The 15,159-nt window shown below is 43.7% G+C and overlaps 2 protein-coding genes across 3 annotated transcripts in view; one reads left to right on the top strand and one right to left on the bottom strand.

Moving 5' to 3' along the window:
* Positions 1-1,756: 1,756 nt before the first annotated feature.
* On the bottom strand, positions 1,757-5,016 carry LOC144129131 (uncharacterized). Its single transcript, XM_077663062.1, has 5 exons — positions 4,673-5,016; positions 3,759-3,957; positions 3,030-3,458; positions 2,527-2,667; positions 1,757-1,803 (listed from the first exon to the last, which is right to left on the bottom strand). Exons 1-5 carry the CDS (start codon positions 4,832-4,834, stop codon positions 1,757-1,759), a joined length of 978 nt encoding a protein of 325 aa, XP_077519188.1. The 5' UTR covers positions 4,835-5,016.
* A 6,761-nt stretch (positions 5,017-11,777) lies between these two features.
* The window catches only part of LOC144116273 (uncharacterized), a 40,685-nt gene continuing 37,303 nt past the window's right edge, over positions 11,778-15,159 (top strand). Inside the window, exon 1 of one of the 2 annotated variants that reach the window (XR_013311812.1) lies at positions 11,778-12,233. The gene's annotated coding sequence lies outside the window, so the exon portion shown is untranslated. The remainder of the gene's footprint in view (positions 12,234-15,159) is intronic. The other variant, XM_077650991.1, reaches the window with a different exon arrangement.

Here is a 15,159-nt window from a genome sequence, read left to right on the forward strand (position 1 = left end):
CTCTCAAAGTATACTTGAATTCCTGTGCCCTGGGCACGGGCGACTTAACTCTTATCGTGCTAAATAGGTTCTCGAGTGCGTCTTGGCAGAGGCGACTCAATAGCAGAAATTTCAAATTCTTGCTTTGCACATACAGTTCACGTAAGTTCAGTGCAGTTGTAGTTGTTATTTTTATGCCGGCCTGGATAGGCTTCCATGTTGCATTCGTCTTTGCTTTGTCAATGATGCGGAGGTTCCTGAAGACCTCCATGAAGTCATTCAGGAAGGTCACAGCTTCCTTTTCCTTTTCAGAGCAGAGGTCACTCAACGCCATAGTTGGCGTTCGAGATGTCATGAGGGAAAACCACTTGAACACCTGGTCCACAAACCATGCTGTCGTTAGGGCCTCTTCGTCTATTTTGCCCTGCTCGACCAGAAGCCGTAGGGCAGATGCTACTGCATGGTTAAATACAGCATATGCTGTGCCTACATTCATTTTTTCATAATGACTTGGATTTAAATGTTTTAACTTCAGGCGTGGAGCAAGCTTCAGGCTATGCTTCTCGTCAATCTTGCATAGCTGCTCTAGGTACTTGATGGAGACCTGCAGAAGAAGCAAATGATCATTGTCGATTTACATGTGTAGGCTAATGTAGCATTTTGTATGTTTGCAGGTGCTTGCCTCTCATGTAATGCCCTCACAAAGGGACTCTTGAGTTATCTGAATAAATAAATAAAACTGTAAAACCATATTTGTATTTATTTGAGCTGAATCCTATACATGCATCACACTGAAGTATGCATCACACTTCATTGCAGATGCAAAAGTCGCAACATTTTTCAAATAATTAAAATCCATTGTGCCCGCTGTGTGGTGAACAGCAATAAAAGACGGTATGAGACTTATACAGCAACTTACCTCATTGGATGGCAACTTGTTCTTCCGCACCGTGTCGTCGTCTAGAAGGATTTTTTGTTGCCGAACCAGGTGCCCGCGCAAGTTCTTCAGCAGGTGGGGTGCGTCCGCAAGGAAATGGAGGCTTCGGTTGTTTCCACATGAATGGGGGCAGGTGGTCCTTGGACGACCATACTTAGTGGCCATGATTCCACGCAGCCTCCAGATGGCTTGATTTCCTCCACCCATATCTGACGTAATGCAGTCCACCGATAGGCCGATGCTTTCACAGCGCCTGATGATTTCAAATAGCAAGTCCAGTACTTTGGCTGCATCAAAGGATTCAGCTGAAATGAAAATAAAATGCTGAAACCTTTCATTTATTTTTTGCACATTTTACTCATAGGGATATGCATACTGATGCTGCATTTATTGCATTATGCTGCTATTAGTGGTGCCTCTCACCCGCTCCACACTTGGCTGGCACACAGGCAACATGGCAGGGCACAAGGCCAAGTCGATAACCACTTTCTTGAAGCCTTGCTTCATTTTTTCATGCTATCTTCGTTCACTCATCAGCCGCTTAGGAGGTTTAGCAAGCAAGTAAACTAAGTACCAGCGATGACATCTCACCAGTAGTCGTGCCAAGGATGCTGCTTTAGTTGTGCGAGACATCACTTCGTATACCTATGTAACAGTCTATACAGTACGGACAACTCATTTCGGCTTTATTCTGTGGGTTGTCATTGCCTGCGACACTAGGTGGTCTTAACCAACATCAACTGCACTTTCTGTAAACCTGCCCTGTGCATTAACTCGCTACCATCCAAGAAAAAGTAGGCAGTTCAATAAAGATTCTAGGAGGAACGTTGCCACTCCATGTTACACATCACCGGCATGCAGCTCTTTAGGAATTGGCCAAACAGTCCCTGCAGTTATGCACATATGAAAAGTGAAAACATTGTGTTGTTCCCAACTTTACATGAAAATTCACTTAACACTTTAACTTCCAACTGCTACTTACATGTGAAATGATACGCGACAGTCTGCTTCCATCTTGATGCAATTCCACCGAGCATGAAAACCAATGCATGTGTGGCCAGTACAGGTTCTGCACTTGGGTCCGAGGAAGGAAGAGTGGGGCGGCCTGAAGAATATTTCAAGAATGCTTATTTGGGGCATAGCAGTGCAGAGCTGTCCAGCATACATGATAAAGTAAGCATGCAGTGTGTTTTATTAGCACAGGAAAGCACCAAAAATAGAATCAAAACAAATATTGCTGAGTTGGGTTTAGTAGCACATAAGCATCTAAGCCTGTCATGCAGCAAGCTTAAGCAAATTAAGTTGGACACCACTTTGATAGCTTTGTTTATCAGGTATAACAGGTTTCATCTAAAACTACACAAATATAAGGTATTCCAGGGATGCTTGAACGGCTTTCTGTGTGTACCTATACACACAAATTTAGTCATTTACCCTTAGATATTGAAATTAGTGCAGTAAAAAAATTAGTTGCATTTCATTTTTGTTTCCACACTGCTAAATTAAGTATGACATGCCAGTGCTCATTACTGCATTGGTTTTAGCTGCAAGAGAACTACACTGCCTGATATGTAAACAACAGGCCGCATTTGTTTTTGATGAAGCCTTACCTATGAAGGAGCGTGTTGTAATATCATAGTCCAAACCAGGTGTCAGTTGGATTTCGTCCAGCATTAGAACCGCATAACGCTCTTCACTGTGGAATGTTGCCACTTTTGATGCCAAAGCTGGAAACACTTCTTCAAGAATACCTAGAATGGCAAGCAAAGAGCCTTTTATTATGTTTGATAGCTTTAACATTAGTTCAAGGGTATTGTAGAGAGCATAATTACAGTGTATCTTTGCTGAAAAACATGCATGCTGGAATGATCACTGCTAGTTTTCTTTGAAATTCAAAATTACAAGCTTCAGCCCAGTGTTTCAAACAACTTCCCTTGTCACTATCAGAGCATTTATAAAATCTTTCCTAAAAAGATGAGTGCAAGCCTTCTGCTGCCGCCTAATATTTGTAGCTGTACTTGCTATGTGATCATCGGTGAAGTCAATAGCTAGGCCTGAGTTGCACTTGCAATTTGGAAAAGGTTATTATAGAGCTGCAAACATTGCTGCATACCTGGGGTAAACTTGATGTCTTCAATATGCTTCTGAAGTGTGCGTTCAGCAGGGAGGGGCCAGCCATTACCTCTCAGGTACTCATAACCTCTTCCCCCACAGGCAAGTCTGACCTTCAGAGACTCCTGAATTGTCTTCTGAGTCCATGATGACCCTCTCATTGTTCCCTTTTGCAGGACACGGAGCTGGTCTTCTGCAAGAAGTCCATTAAAAGAACTTCTCAGGGCGTCACACTCCATTTCCGCCCTTGCACGCTTTCTTCCTTCCAAGTTAAGTTGGCGTTTCAGTACGTCAACTTCACTGAACATGTTGGGAGGTGCATCCTCTTGAATATCAGAGGTTATGGGCACTTCTGTTGCCACATCAGCAGATTCATCATGATCATGTGGCTCTTTTGAAGACTTGAGTCCATCTGCTATGCTGTCAGCAGCTGCAAAAGTTTTCATAGCAATTTTTTAGCTTCCAACACTTTTTGTACCAACATATCCAACTGCATTACTCGTAGTGCTACACTTAAAAGGGCAGTGTTAATGAAATAATTGATGTTCCTCTGTTTGGTCACCGTATCAAGCCATGATTCAGATCGTAAAAAAGTTAGAAGATCAATACCAGTTACATTCAAGTACGAAATTGTCCATTTTGCATTACATGTGGCTACATGATAACTGACCGACAAAGCACTGCTGCAGTGTATGTATGAAAAACACATTTTGATTAGGGGGAAAATTACCTATTAGCAAGTTTTCCTCTTCAGGTTCAGCCTGTTCTTCAGCCAAGTTGTTTGCTGGTGAATTAGGAAGGCGGGCGAATGGTGGCTTTCTGATTTTTTTTGGCACACGGTGAGAAAAAATACTTGGCACAGCTTTGTGCTTTAGCCTCTTCTTCCCATCCACTCTAGCCTTCTCAAAGTCTTCTGCACAAAAGTGGTCCTGCAAATGTTGTATGGTTAGAAGTGTGATGCTGGTCACCCAAACGCTGGGCTGCCCAAGGAGGCTCCCAGGGCTTTTTGAATGAAGCTTTGTTTCAGACATGTGAAACAAGAAAAACATGGAAGATAGCTACAATAACAAGTTTAAAGACCAACTCAAGAGACAAAGAATACGTTAAAAAGGTTTAGAAGTTTACGCAACTAAAATAGCTCATTTGGGTGCAAACGCGCACGTGACCGCAAACACGCAGCTTTAAGAATTGCTAACATTTAACTCATTTCTATTTTTCTACCCATGCCAACACAACTGCACTGAAAGCGGCCGTTATGCGGACGCATGACATGCACTGACGATGTTTTTATTGACTGTGATCGTCACGGTCTGCGAAAAACAATTAGGTGCCATGGATCGAGTGACTCGAGGCGAGAGCGCGCTCACGTGCGCGGAGAAATCATGCGAGTACGTGGTGCACGTGAGGACGCAGAATTCTCGCGTGGCAAGTGGACTCTAGACAAGTGTTCCTTCGCGTGCCACGAGCACGGAATAATCGCGTGCGATGAGCAACAAACGCGAGCACGTGTACCCGCGTCAAGAGTGCGAGGCGCTAACGATCCCTGCAATGAACTCCTATTTTCGTAGCATCGCTAACACCACGTGCACTTCGCTTAAATATATTCTAAAACAGTGCCGAAAAGCACAAACAAGGTGTACTTACCTCGCACACGCGGGTGTTTTTCGTAGGCTTGAAGTTCTCCCGGCCGATTCTGTGTAGCCACGCAGAACGACGCTCTCGGTCATTTTTCCCGGTCGGAATCGAGAAAAACGTCTTTCCAGACTCGGTTCGGTTGCTGCATCCGAAGGCGCAGCAGCCAGGCATGATTCCTTGCAGTCAAACACGAGTGCGACAATCAGAAAACAAGAATCGTAGGGGACCTGCGATGTCTGCGCTCTAACTCAGACGGCCCGCCCGGCGCTTGGAAGGTATATGGCAGCCCAAGGTCACGTGGTACGGTTGGGCCAATGAACGCGTCGGCGGCGAGGGGCAAACGAATGCGGTACTCTGAAGTTTTTCCAGTCACTCTACGTTTGACCTGCCGGACGAGCTGTTTTAACGCCTTTTTTCGACTGTAGAAGCAGATTGTGGAATGGCTGTACGACGAAGTCTCCGATGAACTGCTAGGTGCGTGTGCGAGCGCGTTATCGGTTCGGCGGCAGGTGCTATGTGCACTGCGGTTAATTGCCACGGGCAGCTTTCAAGCTGCCGTTGGTAGCAAGGTAGCAATAGCTACACATAAGCAACACAGGCTTATGCTGGCAAAGCACTTCATTTTTCCCAGCAAATCGCACTTCGTGGGGGTCTTCTATTTCCTCAAGGGATAAGAAACAGACGGCCACACATCACATACTGCAACACTTCACCCTTTGGCGTTTTCAAACGTAAGCACCGAACAAGACAAGATTTTTTCATTGATTTCTTACCAATCGCTCCTTGCAAGTTTGCTCGGCAGGCACGTAGCCTTCATTGCCTTCGTTCAAATTTTTCTGTGCACTTAGGTCAACCGCACAGTAGCTTGATTTTTAGATGCCGCGTAAAAAACATTAACATTGGGTGGAATTGGCTGCTTCGGCTGCTTTCGTGCCATGGAGGAAGGACTCCATGTTTCGTACAAAGCGGCTTGTTGACATTTTACCGTTGTGAGTGCACCTCCTCGGCACCAATAGTCACCCTCCAAAAATTGAATAACACAACTTCTTATGCTTTTTGTGTTGCTTAATATGTTCTAACTTTAAACACAATTTTTTGGCAAAATAAAATATTAATTATTTTGATCACTGTGTATTTCTGAATGCTTTTTACAAAAAATTTAGCAGACGGTCTCTCGCCGTGCAAATAAATGCTCTCGGGGTGGCGCCCTGATGTAATTGGCTGATTCCTCGTAGCATCAAGCGGTGACGTCTCATCGTTTCACCAATTTGACGTCACTGTCATTAACTTTTGACAGAATTTATGAAAGTTACGTGATACGGCCTCTGCTCTCTAAATCATGTTAATGAGCACACAACGGTTCCTGAGGTCATTGTGACTGAAAGAAGTAAAGTTAAAAATTAGGAGCACATTTAAGCTTTGCCTTAAAGTGACCCTGAAATGATTTCGATGGGTGTATTCTAGAGCAACAATTGTGTAGAGGTGGCCTTTGTGTGTATTCAAGTCAAATTTGAAACCCCTGCATGAACCGTATAATTTAGAAGCAATTGTTAAAAACTGCTGCTCCCAGTAGCTCGCAACCGATCAGGGTAATGCACCTCACTGCACATTCCCTATCCCGATGACATGTGGGCAGACTGGGCGAGCTTGAAGGCTGGCGCTTTTGCTCACTGACGTGTCATGTGTGAGGTGTGTCGCTCTAATCAGTTGCGAGCTACAGCGGTGCACTCGGAGCTTTCAAATTTGACTTCAATATCCGCAAAGCCCACCTCTACAGATTAGTTGCAGTAGAAGATGCCCATGGAAATCATTTCAGAGTCCCTTTAAGATAAGATGCGATAACGAATTTGCCTTCTTTTTAATTTTTTTTAATTACTATAACAGTGCATATCCCTAAGACGCCTTACTGCCATACACCACGTGTTCACATGGTGCCCCTCTGACGCTTGAACCAACAACCCTTTGTGGCATATTTGTTAAGTGCCTGCCTGGCACACAAAGGACCTAAGTTCGAACCACAATGGCAGCGAACTTCTTTTCGTTTGAAACTCCTGGGAATATTTTCGCCAAGATTGTGAGGCCTTGCTGTCAATCCTAGGTCACAGCAATGGCTTTTTGACCGAACGAGCTGTATACGCTTTGTGTAAATTGAGTGCGATGTCACTGCACTGCTGTGCAATGGTGTGTGCAGTGTGAAACAGTCATAAGCAAATATTTTGCGGGACTGTAGGACTGTGTGAATGAAGTATTCCACGTTTTGTCACAGGCACCAGATGGAGTCCGGGGCATAGCTTCCGCATTGAAAGTGGCGATCACTAGATTCGAACGTGGAGGTTTCTGCCGTGGTTCTGGTCTCAAGCATGGCAGATACTATGATGTCAGCGCAGCCAATGTGTTGACGGCCCGACGTCATAGGAAATGTATATCTCAAGCTTTCTTAGGTGATTCCTATGTAGCTAGGCCAGTTCTGCAGTTTTGCACAGAATCTGTTTCTGTGCCCGAAAAAAATATTTCCATTAAACTTGGTGTACATGTGCATCTGTGGTAATAGTTGGCCACATGTGGTCCTGGTTTGTTCCACAAAATCACATGTTCTTTTAGTCGACTGCAGTACGCTAAGAAATGAAAAGCCATTGTGCTGCAGTTAATCGCCATGCATGATAGCAGTCTTGGTACTCATGGGTTGACTATATCACACTACTTCTGCACTGGTTCTTTCCGCAAAAGTTATGGTTGGAGCAGATACTTGGAAAGATTTGTACTTTCCTATGTGACTTCTTATTCAAAGATAAGAAATTTCTCCCTCCGATCAGCAACTTCTTGGATTGCAAAAGCATAAAACAAAACGTAATGCTCCTACACATTTTATGTTTCCGCACTCATAGGAGACAACACAAATGTAGAACCCATTAGTTTTCAATACTTGCACAGCCAAGATTGTTAGACATCGGCATCAGTGCTGTTCAAGTTATGCAAGCCTGACTGAGTTGTCTGTTGTCGAAGTTATAGAACCAGCATGTGTAGAGAGTCCAACCACTGGTATGTCTAGACACTGCACCTTTGGGTTCAAACAGAAAAAGACCAGTAACAGTATGCCCAATTAATTGTTCAAAATTTGGTTTCCACCTATAGAAGTCTATCCTTGAGATGTCTCCACTGCTTGCTGGCTATGGAGTATGAGTCCAGTCCAAAAAGAAAACAGTATGAGAACCAGGAGCGTGTGCGGTAGTGTGATTGGCAGCCTAAGTAATGCTGTTGGCCGCTTTCAGATATTAATCTGCTATCTACCTCATTAGAGCAATTACTTTGTCGAGGTTGTTGTTGCACTGCATGTAAGGACACTGACAACACTTGCAATCGTAACAAACCACTGTCATTGTAAACCATGCACAAATGTCACAAAGAAGTGTTGCAACTTGACTTCCATGGCGGTTCACTCATCACTGCATTTCTCCTTGTAGTGGATGTCTTTTTTTTCAACACAAACGTTTACTTTTGTGAAGCATTTCTTACTTTCACATTTCGTTCCATGACTGAACAATTCAGCAGTGAGCGAGAAGCAAGAAATAGTTATGAACTGATAACAACCAGATAAACTGATCAGGAAGGGGAGGCGACTAGACAAAGAAAAACGTTGCACTTGCACATGTCTGGCAACTGTACATGTACATAGTTTGCCTGTTGCTTTGACTCATTGTTTTTTCCACCCCGAAGATTTTAGAAAATAAGTTGGATTTATCGTTTCGCATCAAGGCCTGATCGCTTGACTCTTGCACTGCTGCATACCCTATGATGATAGCATTTCATTTTGTAAGCACTGCTGTATGAATGAATACTGTGAAATGTGCATTAATTACATGTAAATCAACCACTGGCACTAACAAAGAAGCCAAGATGAACTGCACGTCAGTTGTGACTGCACATATAGATCACCAAAAAAAACTGACAGTTCTGTCAGAAGTAGCATTCTCAACAAAAAGAAAAGGTTCTGAAACTAGCTCCGGAAAAAGTTTACTGAATGTTTAAATACAAACCTCAAGGTTTAGTACCCAAATATAACTGTCTTTGTGCGGAGAGAGAATAGAAGTTAATTTTCTTGTGGTTGAGCCGATAGCTTTTCTCAAGTATCGAAGACAGACAGTACATGAACAGCATTCATAGACTTTTGCTTTTGGCAATCTATGTTATGATCTACATGCTAACATTGTATTCTGCATGCTCCTTTTTTCTGGACAGTTCTGTGATGTTATTGCTATCCTTGATGACCGTGTCAACCTTTAAAATGACTGAAATGCCGCATTTATATGGTGGGATGCTTGGCAAATGGCTCGTTACACATCTAATTGGAAATCACTTTTCTTTTTCCATGAGTGCCCGAAGTTGATTTCCCATACACTGTTGTAATATTACCAGGTTAGCAAGACAAGGATCCTTATAACTACATGTTTAGATGTGTTTCTCATGCATTTGTCCTTGTTTATATTGGCTCAGTTCACAGCCATGATTGCTCCATGACATTGCTTTGAACTGGTGCTTATGATAATGGCAATACTGAAGCAAGTTGAGGTGTGGGCTGCCTTTTGTGTTGCTAGTTGCAGGCTGTCAAACAGGCCACAACGCACAACTGCACATAACCTTGTTGTGCAGGTGGTATACATTACTCCACATAATATAAACGTCTGTGAAGCGGTGTCAAGAGCATTACACTATACGCAAAACTTACGCGAATCACACATGATATTGGCCTCATCACTACAGTTACTCCCTCAAGAATTCAAGAATGCCTGAGATATTTCACTGAATGAATGCAATACAAGACTGCCACTTTAAGCACTGTTCACAATGGTTACCCAGCACAACAGAATTGCACATGACATTCCTGTAGAGCCATTTGAAATTTTTGTCAACAGTTTAGCTTGCTTCATTAGCATAACTCTTCAAGCCCACCACTACTACCACTGGAAGCACCCTTATACATGTCAACTTGAAATTATGTTCAGTGCAGATTTATGCGCTGAACAAATTTCAAATGATCTTTTTATGCAATCGCTTGCGGCTCTCATTGTAAAGGCTTTCACACTTCTCTATGTTCAGCGAAACTGTTTGTGACCATTTGGCAGCACATATTGATATGTGTGATGATGTGTTTATTTATATTTTGTCTGTACTGCCACATGTTTGGAGTATGTAGCTGTGCCCCCAGTTCTTGGTTGTATGGTATGTGTGCTTTTGTAACAGTTCTAAGTGTTTATTTCAGAAACCATATGTTATATTCATTCCTGCTACATTGCTTTTCATTTGTACAATTCGTCATGCAGCACCTGCCAGGTGCAATAAATTAAATCTAAAGGGGCGCAACACAAAAATGGTGCAAATGAAAGAAAATTGTTGTTTCATAAACAATTTTTAATGTGCTGAGCCATGCAATGTCTTCAGGACTACATTTTCCACTCATCACTTCCAGGGTGGCTCTGTCTAGGCATTCATGAGGTGGCTCTTTTTTTCGACTGAGCACCATTACCATCCTTTTAATTTGCCTGATAAGGAAAGGCACCTCGATTTATCAGGCTGAAGGTTTTGAAGTGCCTGCTTTTCTCTGCGCCAGTATGCAGAGTGCAGTGCAGTGTGGCGTTAGTTGTAGGAAAATGGAACGGCCTACTAAAAGTTGCGTAAATGCACACTTGCACTCATTTATTGTGCGTCGTGAAATTTGGCAGTGAATGTGAGGTTAATATACAGGAATGGGAGTGTAGATGTTTCCAAAAACAACAGATGAAGGGAAAGGTTTAACTGGGGATGGCCTTGAAGATATGCGTGCATCCTCCACAGCCAGGTTGGAAGAGAAACCAGGAATAGGAAAAGGTAATGAGAATGAGGAAGAATTTCAAGTCAATGTGCTATGCACTATGAAATGCCTGAGGAGGTCAGGACCAGTTATTTAGAAGGAGGTCAATCAGGACTGCATGCTTAAATCGGTGCCTGCACAATACAACGAAATAACTTCACTGTGCAACATGTCCGTAGTGCCGAGAAGCTGCCGATATTGATGACAACACCACTGGGTATAAATATAATGGAGACTATTCATTTGTTTTTATGCACATATATCACTCATGCAAAGTGAAGTAAACTGTTCATATGCATAAAATTGAGCACGACACAGGTATGCCACACGTATGGCTGGAGCCATTTTAAACGTTACATTTGTTGCCAGGGTTTCAAACTATGGACCTAGATTTCATTCAGCATACATTACACCACTTCGAAGGACTACCTTGGCGATGTGGCAGCAAACATTGAACCGTTTGCTACAAAAGAAAGTTCTGAAGGAGCATGGACATTAAACCTTCAGTTGAGTGTTCTCTTGTTTGTAACGGTGCTTAATTAGCACACAAGTAGATATGGAATACCACTTTCGTCCATGCCTACTAAAAATCTTGTAATTCTAATTGGTATTGTAAGCTTACGTAATGTGTACATAATTGCACTAGTCAATTTTGCTATTCGGATGCTAGACAGCGGAACGAGAATAAGAAATTCATTGCAATTATTTACTAGACGTAATCATATTCTACATGGCAGTTTATATTCACTTCTCTCGTGCTTACACAGACCGTACAGCCGAAATGTGTCTGTACTGCTTTGATGACAATTTGTGCACCTTAGTCCGGCTTTTGGTAATGTATACATGATTTTGTCGAGCATTTTTCGCTCTGTCGACACCGCCATTTAGCCCCAGAGCACTTCCTTTTGAATAATTTGGAAGGGCGCCTTTCGCGAGCATGGGGATAAGAGAAGCATCGAAAGATGGCGCCTCACCGGCGCCGTGTCGAACACTGCGCGTTTCGCTTGCCGCGCTGCCTTATAAAAACCACTGCGACATGAATTATCGGTGTTAGCACCTTTTCAAATGCTGCGCGGCACCCGTCGTCTGCACTGGCCCAAACACGGCGCAAACGTTTTCAAACGGCGCGCCATTTATGCCAAAAGCGCTGTTTGGCTAGTATCATCAGCAGCAGCCAAATTTGTTTACGAACTTACATACGCGAAAACCATTTATATAGTTGTGAAATCTTGGCTACTTGGGGTGCGTACGTTATTAAGTGTTGCCAAAACTAAAATGTGAGGATGTAATAGTGCTGGCATTCATTTTGACATGATTTTTTTGTTTTGTTTTCAAATAAGCTTGCTATGGCAGTGCTTGCGTCGACCGCTAGGGGACCAAAAAGCGGTAGACAAGATGGCCGCCTCCATTGTGCTTGCGTTACATTTCAAAACATCGCGAATAGTTCGCAAGATGCCAGCATACGAAAGGCAAGTGAACGTTTCAGGTATACCAAGTGAATCAATGCGTGCTATTGTTTTAAATGTGGCACAGAAGTTTCGTAGCTGGCCTTCCGTGATAAGCAAGTGCGTGAGCAACGAGCGCAAGAGCGGAGGAAAGCTTTGCTTTTACTTGCATTATGATTAAGTACCAGCAGGCTGTTTTTGAAATGGTGGAAGATGAGCAGCACAAGAAATACAAGCCTTTGACGGAACTGGTGCTCATTAATTTCAAACGTCAGGTCCGGTGAGTTACGCCAAGCATTGGATGTTTCAGTTCTGTGTGTGAATTGAACTGCTGTGAGGCTTTCGTCTTGCCTGCCGCGTCTGCATGCTACTTTGCACTGAAAGTTGTGCCAATTAAAGAACTGTTCAGTGAGTCTTTCGCCTTGCCTGTCACGCGTGCCTGCTACTTTGCACTGGAAGTTATGTGGATGTGAATTCCCGGCGTTCAGTTCCGCTTCAATCTATAATAGTGCCACAGCGAAACTGTTCACCAGTACGCAGCGTGAACGATCACGCCAGGATATCGCGGAGAGTTCGGGATATTGGTAGGCCTGCTAGTTTTAAGGTTTAAAAATAAGGCATTTTTTGTTTTCAATACTGCATAGAGCATGGTCTTCGACGGCCAAGTCAAAGGCAGAAAGCCTTAATTAGCCTAACGAGGCCCCACTACCCATGTAATTCTCGCTGGCAAATAAAAGTGAAAAGCGCTACGAACCAAAGTACACAGCTAGGTATCACCTTGCGCTTATGATATCTGTATACACTTACCGCAGCACCTTTCTGTCTCAGACTTTCCTAGATGACATCATGGGCTCAGTCAACATGGTTTTGCTGACATTAATGGGCTGTTTTGGACTACTGTTTATGAGGTGCCAATATTTAAGTGTATCAATAAGCTCTACTGTCATATCGACTGCACAGTGAAGTTTTCACTCTTTCACGCATTGCTATGCGTGGGGATCACATACGTTGTCATTTGAAAAATGCACAGCAATTACAACTGTGCTAATACAACCATGGGTGTTTCCACCACCTTCCAACGCGTAATCTGGGACTTGTTTATTGGTTAGACCGCAAAAGGATCGGGGCTGATGTTGCTTGTACTGCCTGGCCATTTAATGCCTCATGCATTGAACTTCTATGCTGTAACTGTGCTATAAATTGCTGTGCACCTAGGCAAAGCAATCGTTGCCCTTCCCGGCCGCCGCAGTGGCTGAGTGGTTATGGCGCTCAGCTGCTGGCCCGAAAGACGCGGGTTCGACCCCGGCGGTCGAATTTCGATGGAGGCGAAATTCTGGAGGCCCATGTGCTGTGCGATGTCAGTGCACGTTAAAGAACCCCAGGTGGTCGAAATTTCCGGAGCCCTTCACTACGACGTCTCTCATAGCCTGAGTCGCTTTGGGACGTTAAACCCCCATAAACCAAACCATTGCCCTTCCCTGATAAATGCTCAACAGGAGATTCATTTAGTCAAAACACTCACATGTTTCAAATAGGAGTATTTCGTGAGGAGGGGATAAACAGAAGGCGAAGGACAGAAAAAAGCGGCATACATGTAGGACATCACTTTTTTAGAGAGAAGCTCTTGAGTGCATGTTCCTGCATTCAGCGTCTTTGGCACAGTCTGCATAACTGATTGCCCAATCCTCCACCCTTGGCATGGCAGGTAGTAGCAGAGCAAAACGCCACCTGCCAGGCAGAGAGTGGAGGAATGGGCAACCGGAAGGTGGCTAGCAGAATAACACGTCGCCTGCCGGCAGTGGCAAGTGGCGTTTGGAGAGCTGCACTCAAATTTCACATTACCCACTATTGCAATCATATGTCCATATTTTTTTTTCAAACTTCTGAACCTTCACCATAAATGGAGTACACAATACGCAAGTGTGTAGGGAAAGAAGTTACAGAACTGCACATGGCACAGAAAACCATATGTAGTACAATATAAGGCTTTGGAGAAGTACACAAGACATATTTCTGCTGTTTATAGGAACATTTAAAACATGACTAACAGTACAAAACAGCGCATAATAAACCAAGAAAAGCATAGCAGCACTTTAAGACTGCAGGGTCATGAATCGGTGTGATCAGAAATATCAATCCAGCAACTTATGGCTTGCAGGAGGTCAGTCAAATTAACAGCTGTTGTTAGACCAAGTAAGTGCCTAAAGCCACGGTCTTTATAAAGACGACGGGAGGCACAATGTGGTTCAGCTAGGGGAAGGTTAGTACGATGCATGACAAAGTAGGATGCCGTTTTTCCATGCAAGCAAGACTGCAGCTGTTCCACTCAGGTATGTGATTGTGTGCAGAGAAGTAGAGTCAAGGGAAGAGGCCGTTGCATCTTTTAAACAAAGCTAATCTTCCTCTGTAATGGCAGATGTTCCTGGTGTTGAAGCTGTGTGGTGCAAGCTGCATCTGCAAGAATGTCTCTTACGTGTGGATACCATCTACACAATTTAGAATTTTGGAGGAACATATCTTGGCTCTAATATATGCTCAAGCTCGTTTGGAAGTAAAATTATCATGGCTGGTGACCTGAACCTTGCTGGTATAAACTGGAACACACTGAATACCGAAAGTAGAGAAACAAATTGCGTATAAGATTTTATGTTCACCTTTAGCCTCAAACAGCGTAATGAGTTAATTCTCATATATACAGAAGGTCATTCTCTACATTCATAGATCCCTGGGAGTCGTCATACCGCTCCTGGCGCAGTGGTGCAGCGGTGCGCCACTGCCCTGCGATGGCAGGTTCCCTCCGTGATGGGCCTTCTGCGGCCCCACTTGCTCTTCCCGAGCGACCAATCATTCATTTAACTGCCACCTGCCACGGTGGGCAGTGTGCTCATTATCCAATGGGCAGGTTGTAATGACATTGCATGGTCACGTGGCCCACCTACCTCCTAGGTTGCTATGTAGGGACCACCTGCTAGAGCCATGCCTGTTTTTTTTTTTTGCTCACAATGCTGACACCAGATGTTCTGGAGAAGGGGGCCATTAACGCTATCACTTTAATACAAAGGTAGATAGCAGTAGACAGTCATGTTCATTTCAGTGCATTGTTTGCACAAAAGGTACAGAAAAATGAAAGGGTCAAGACTATAGCTGGAGGTAACATTTCAGACTGGCTTCAAATTTATCATGATCAATGGCACATGCAATGGTAC

This window comes from Amblyomma americanum, chromosome 1 (assembly GCF_052857255.1).
Source record: "Amblyomma americanum isolate KBUSLIRL-KWMA chromosome 1, ASM5285725v1, whole genome shotgun sequence".
In the NCBI taxonomy this organism is placed as follows: Eukaryota; Metazoa; Arthropoda; class Arachnida; order Ixodida; family Ixodidae; genus Amblyomma; species Amblyomma americanum.

What these genes read in the sequence shown, in the direction of transcription:
- LOC144129131 (XM_077663062.1), bottom strand. Translation starts at nt 4,834, where the DNA reads ATGCCTGGCTGCTGCGCCTTCGGATGCAGCAACCGAACCGAGTCTGGA. An exon ending in AGAGGAAAACTTGCTAATAG is followed by an intron (nt 3,459 to 3,758) that starts GTAATTTTCCCC and finishes AAACTTTTGCAG; the next exon opens with CTGCTGACAGCATAGCAGAT. An exon ending in TACAACACGCTCCTTCATAG is followed by an intron (nt 1,804 to 2,526) that starts GTAAGGCTTCAT and finishes GCATAACTGCAG; the next exon opens with GGACTGTTTGGCCAATTCCT.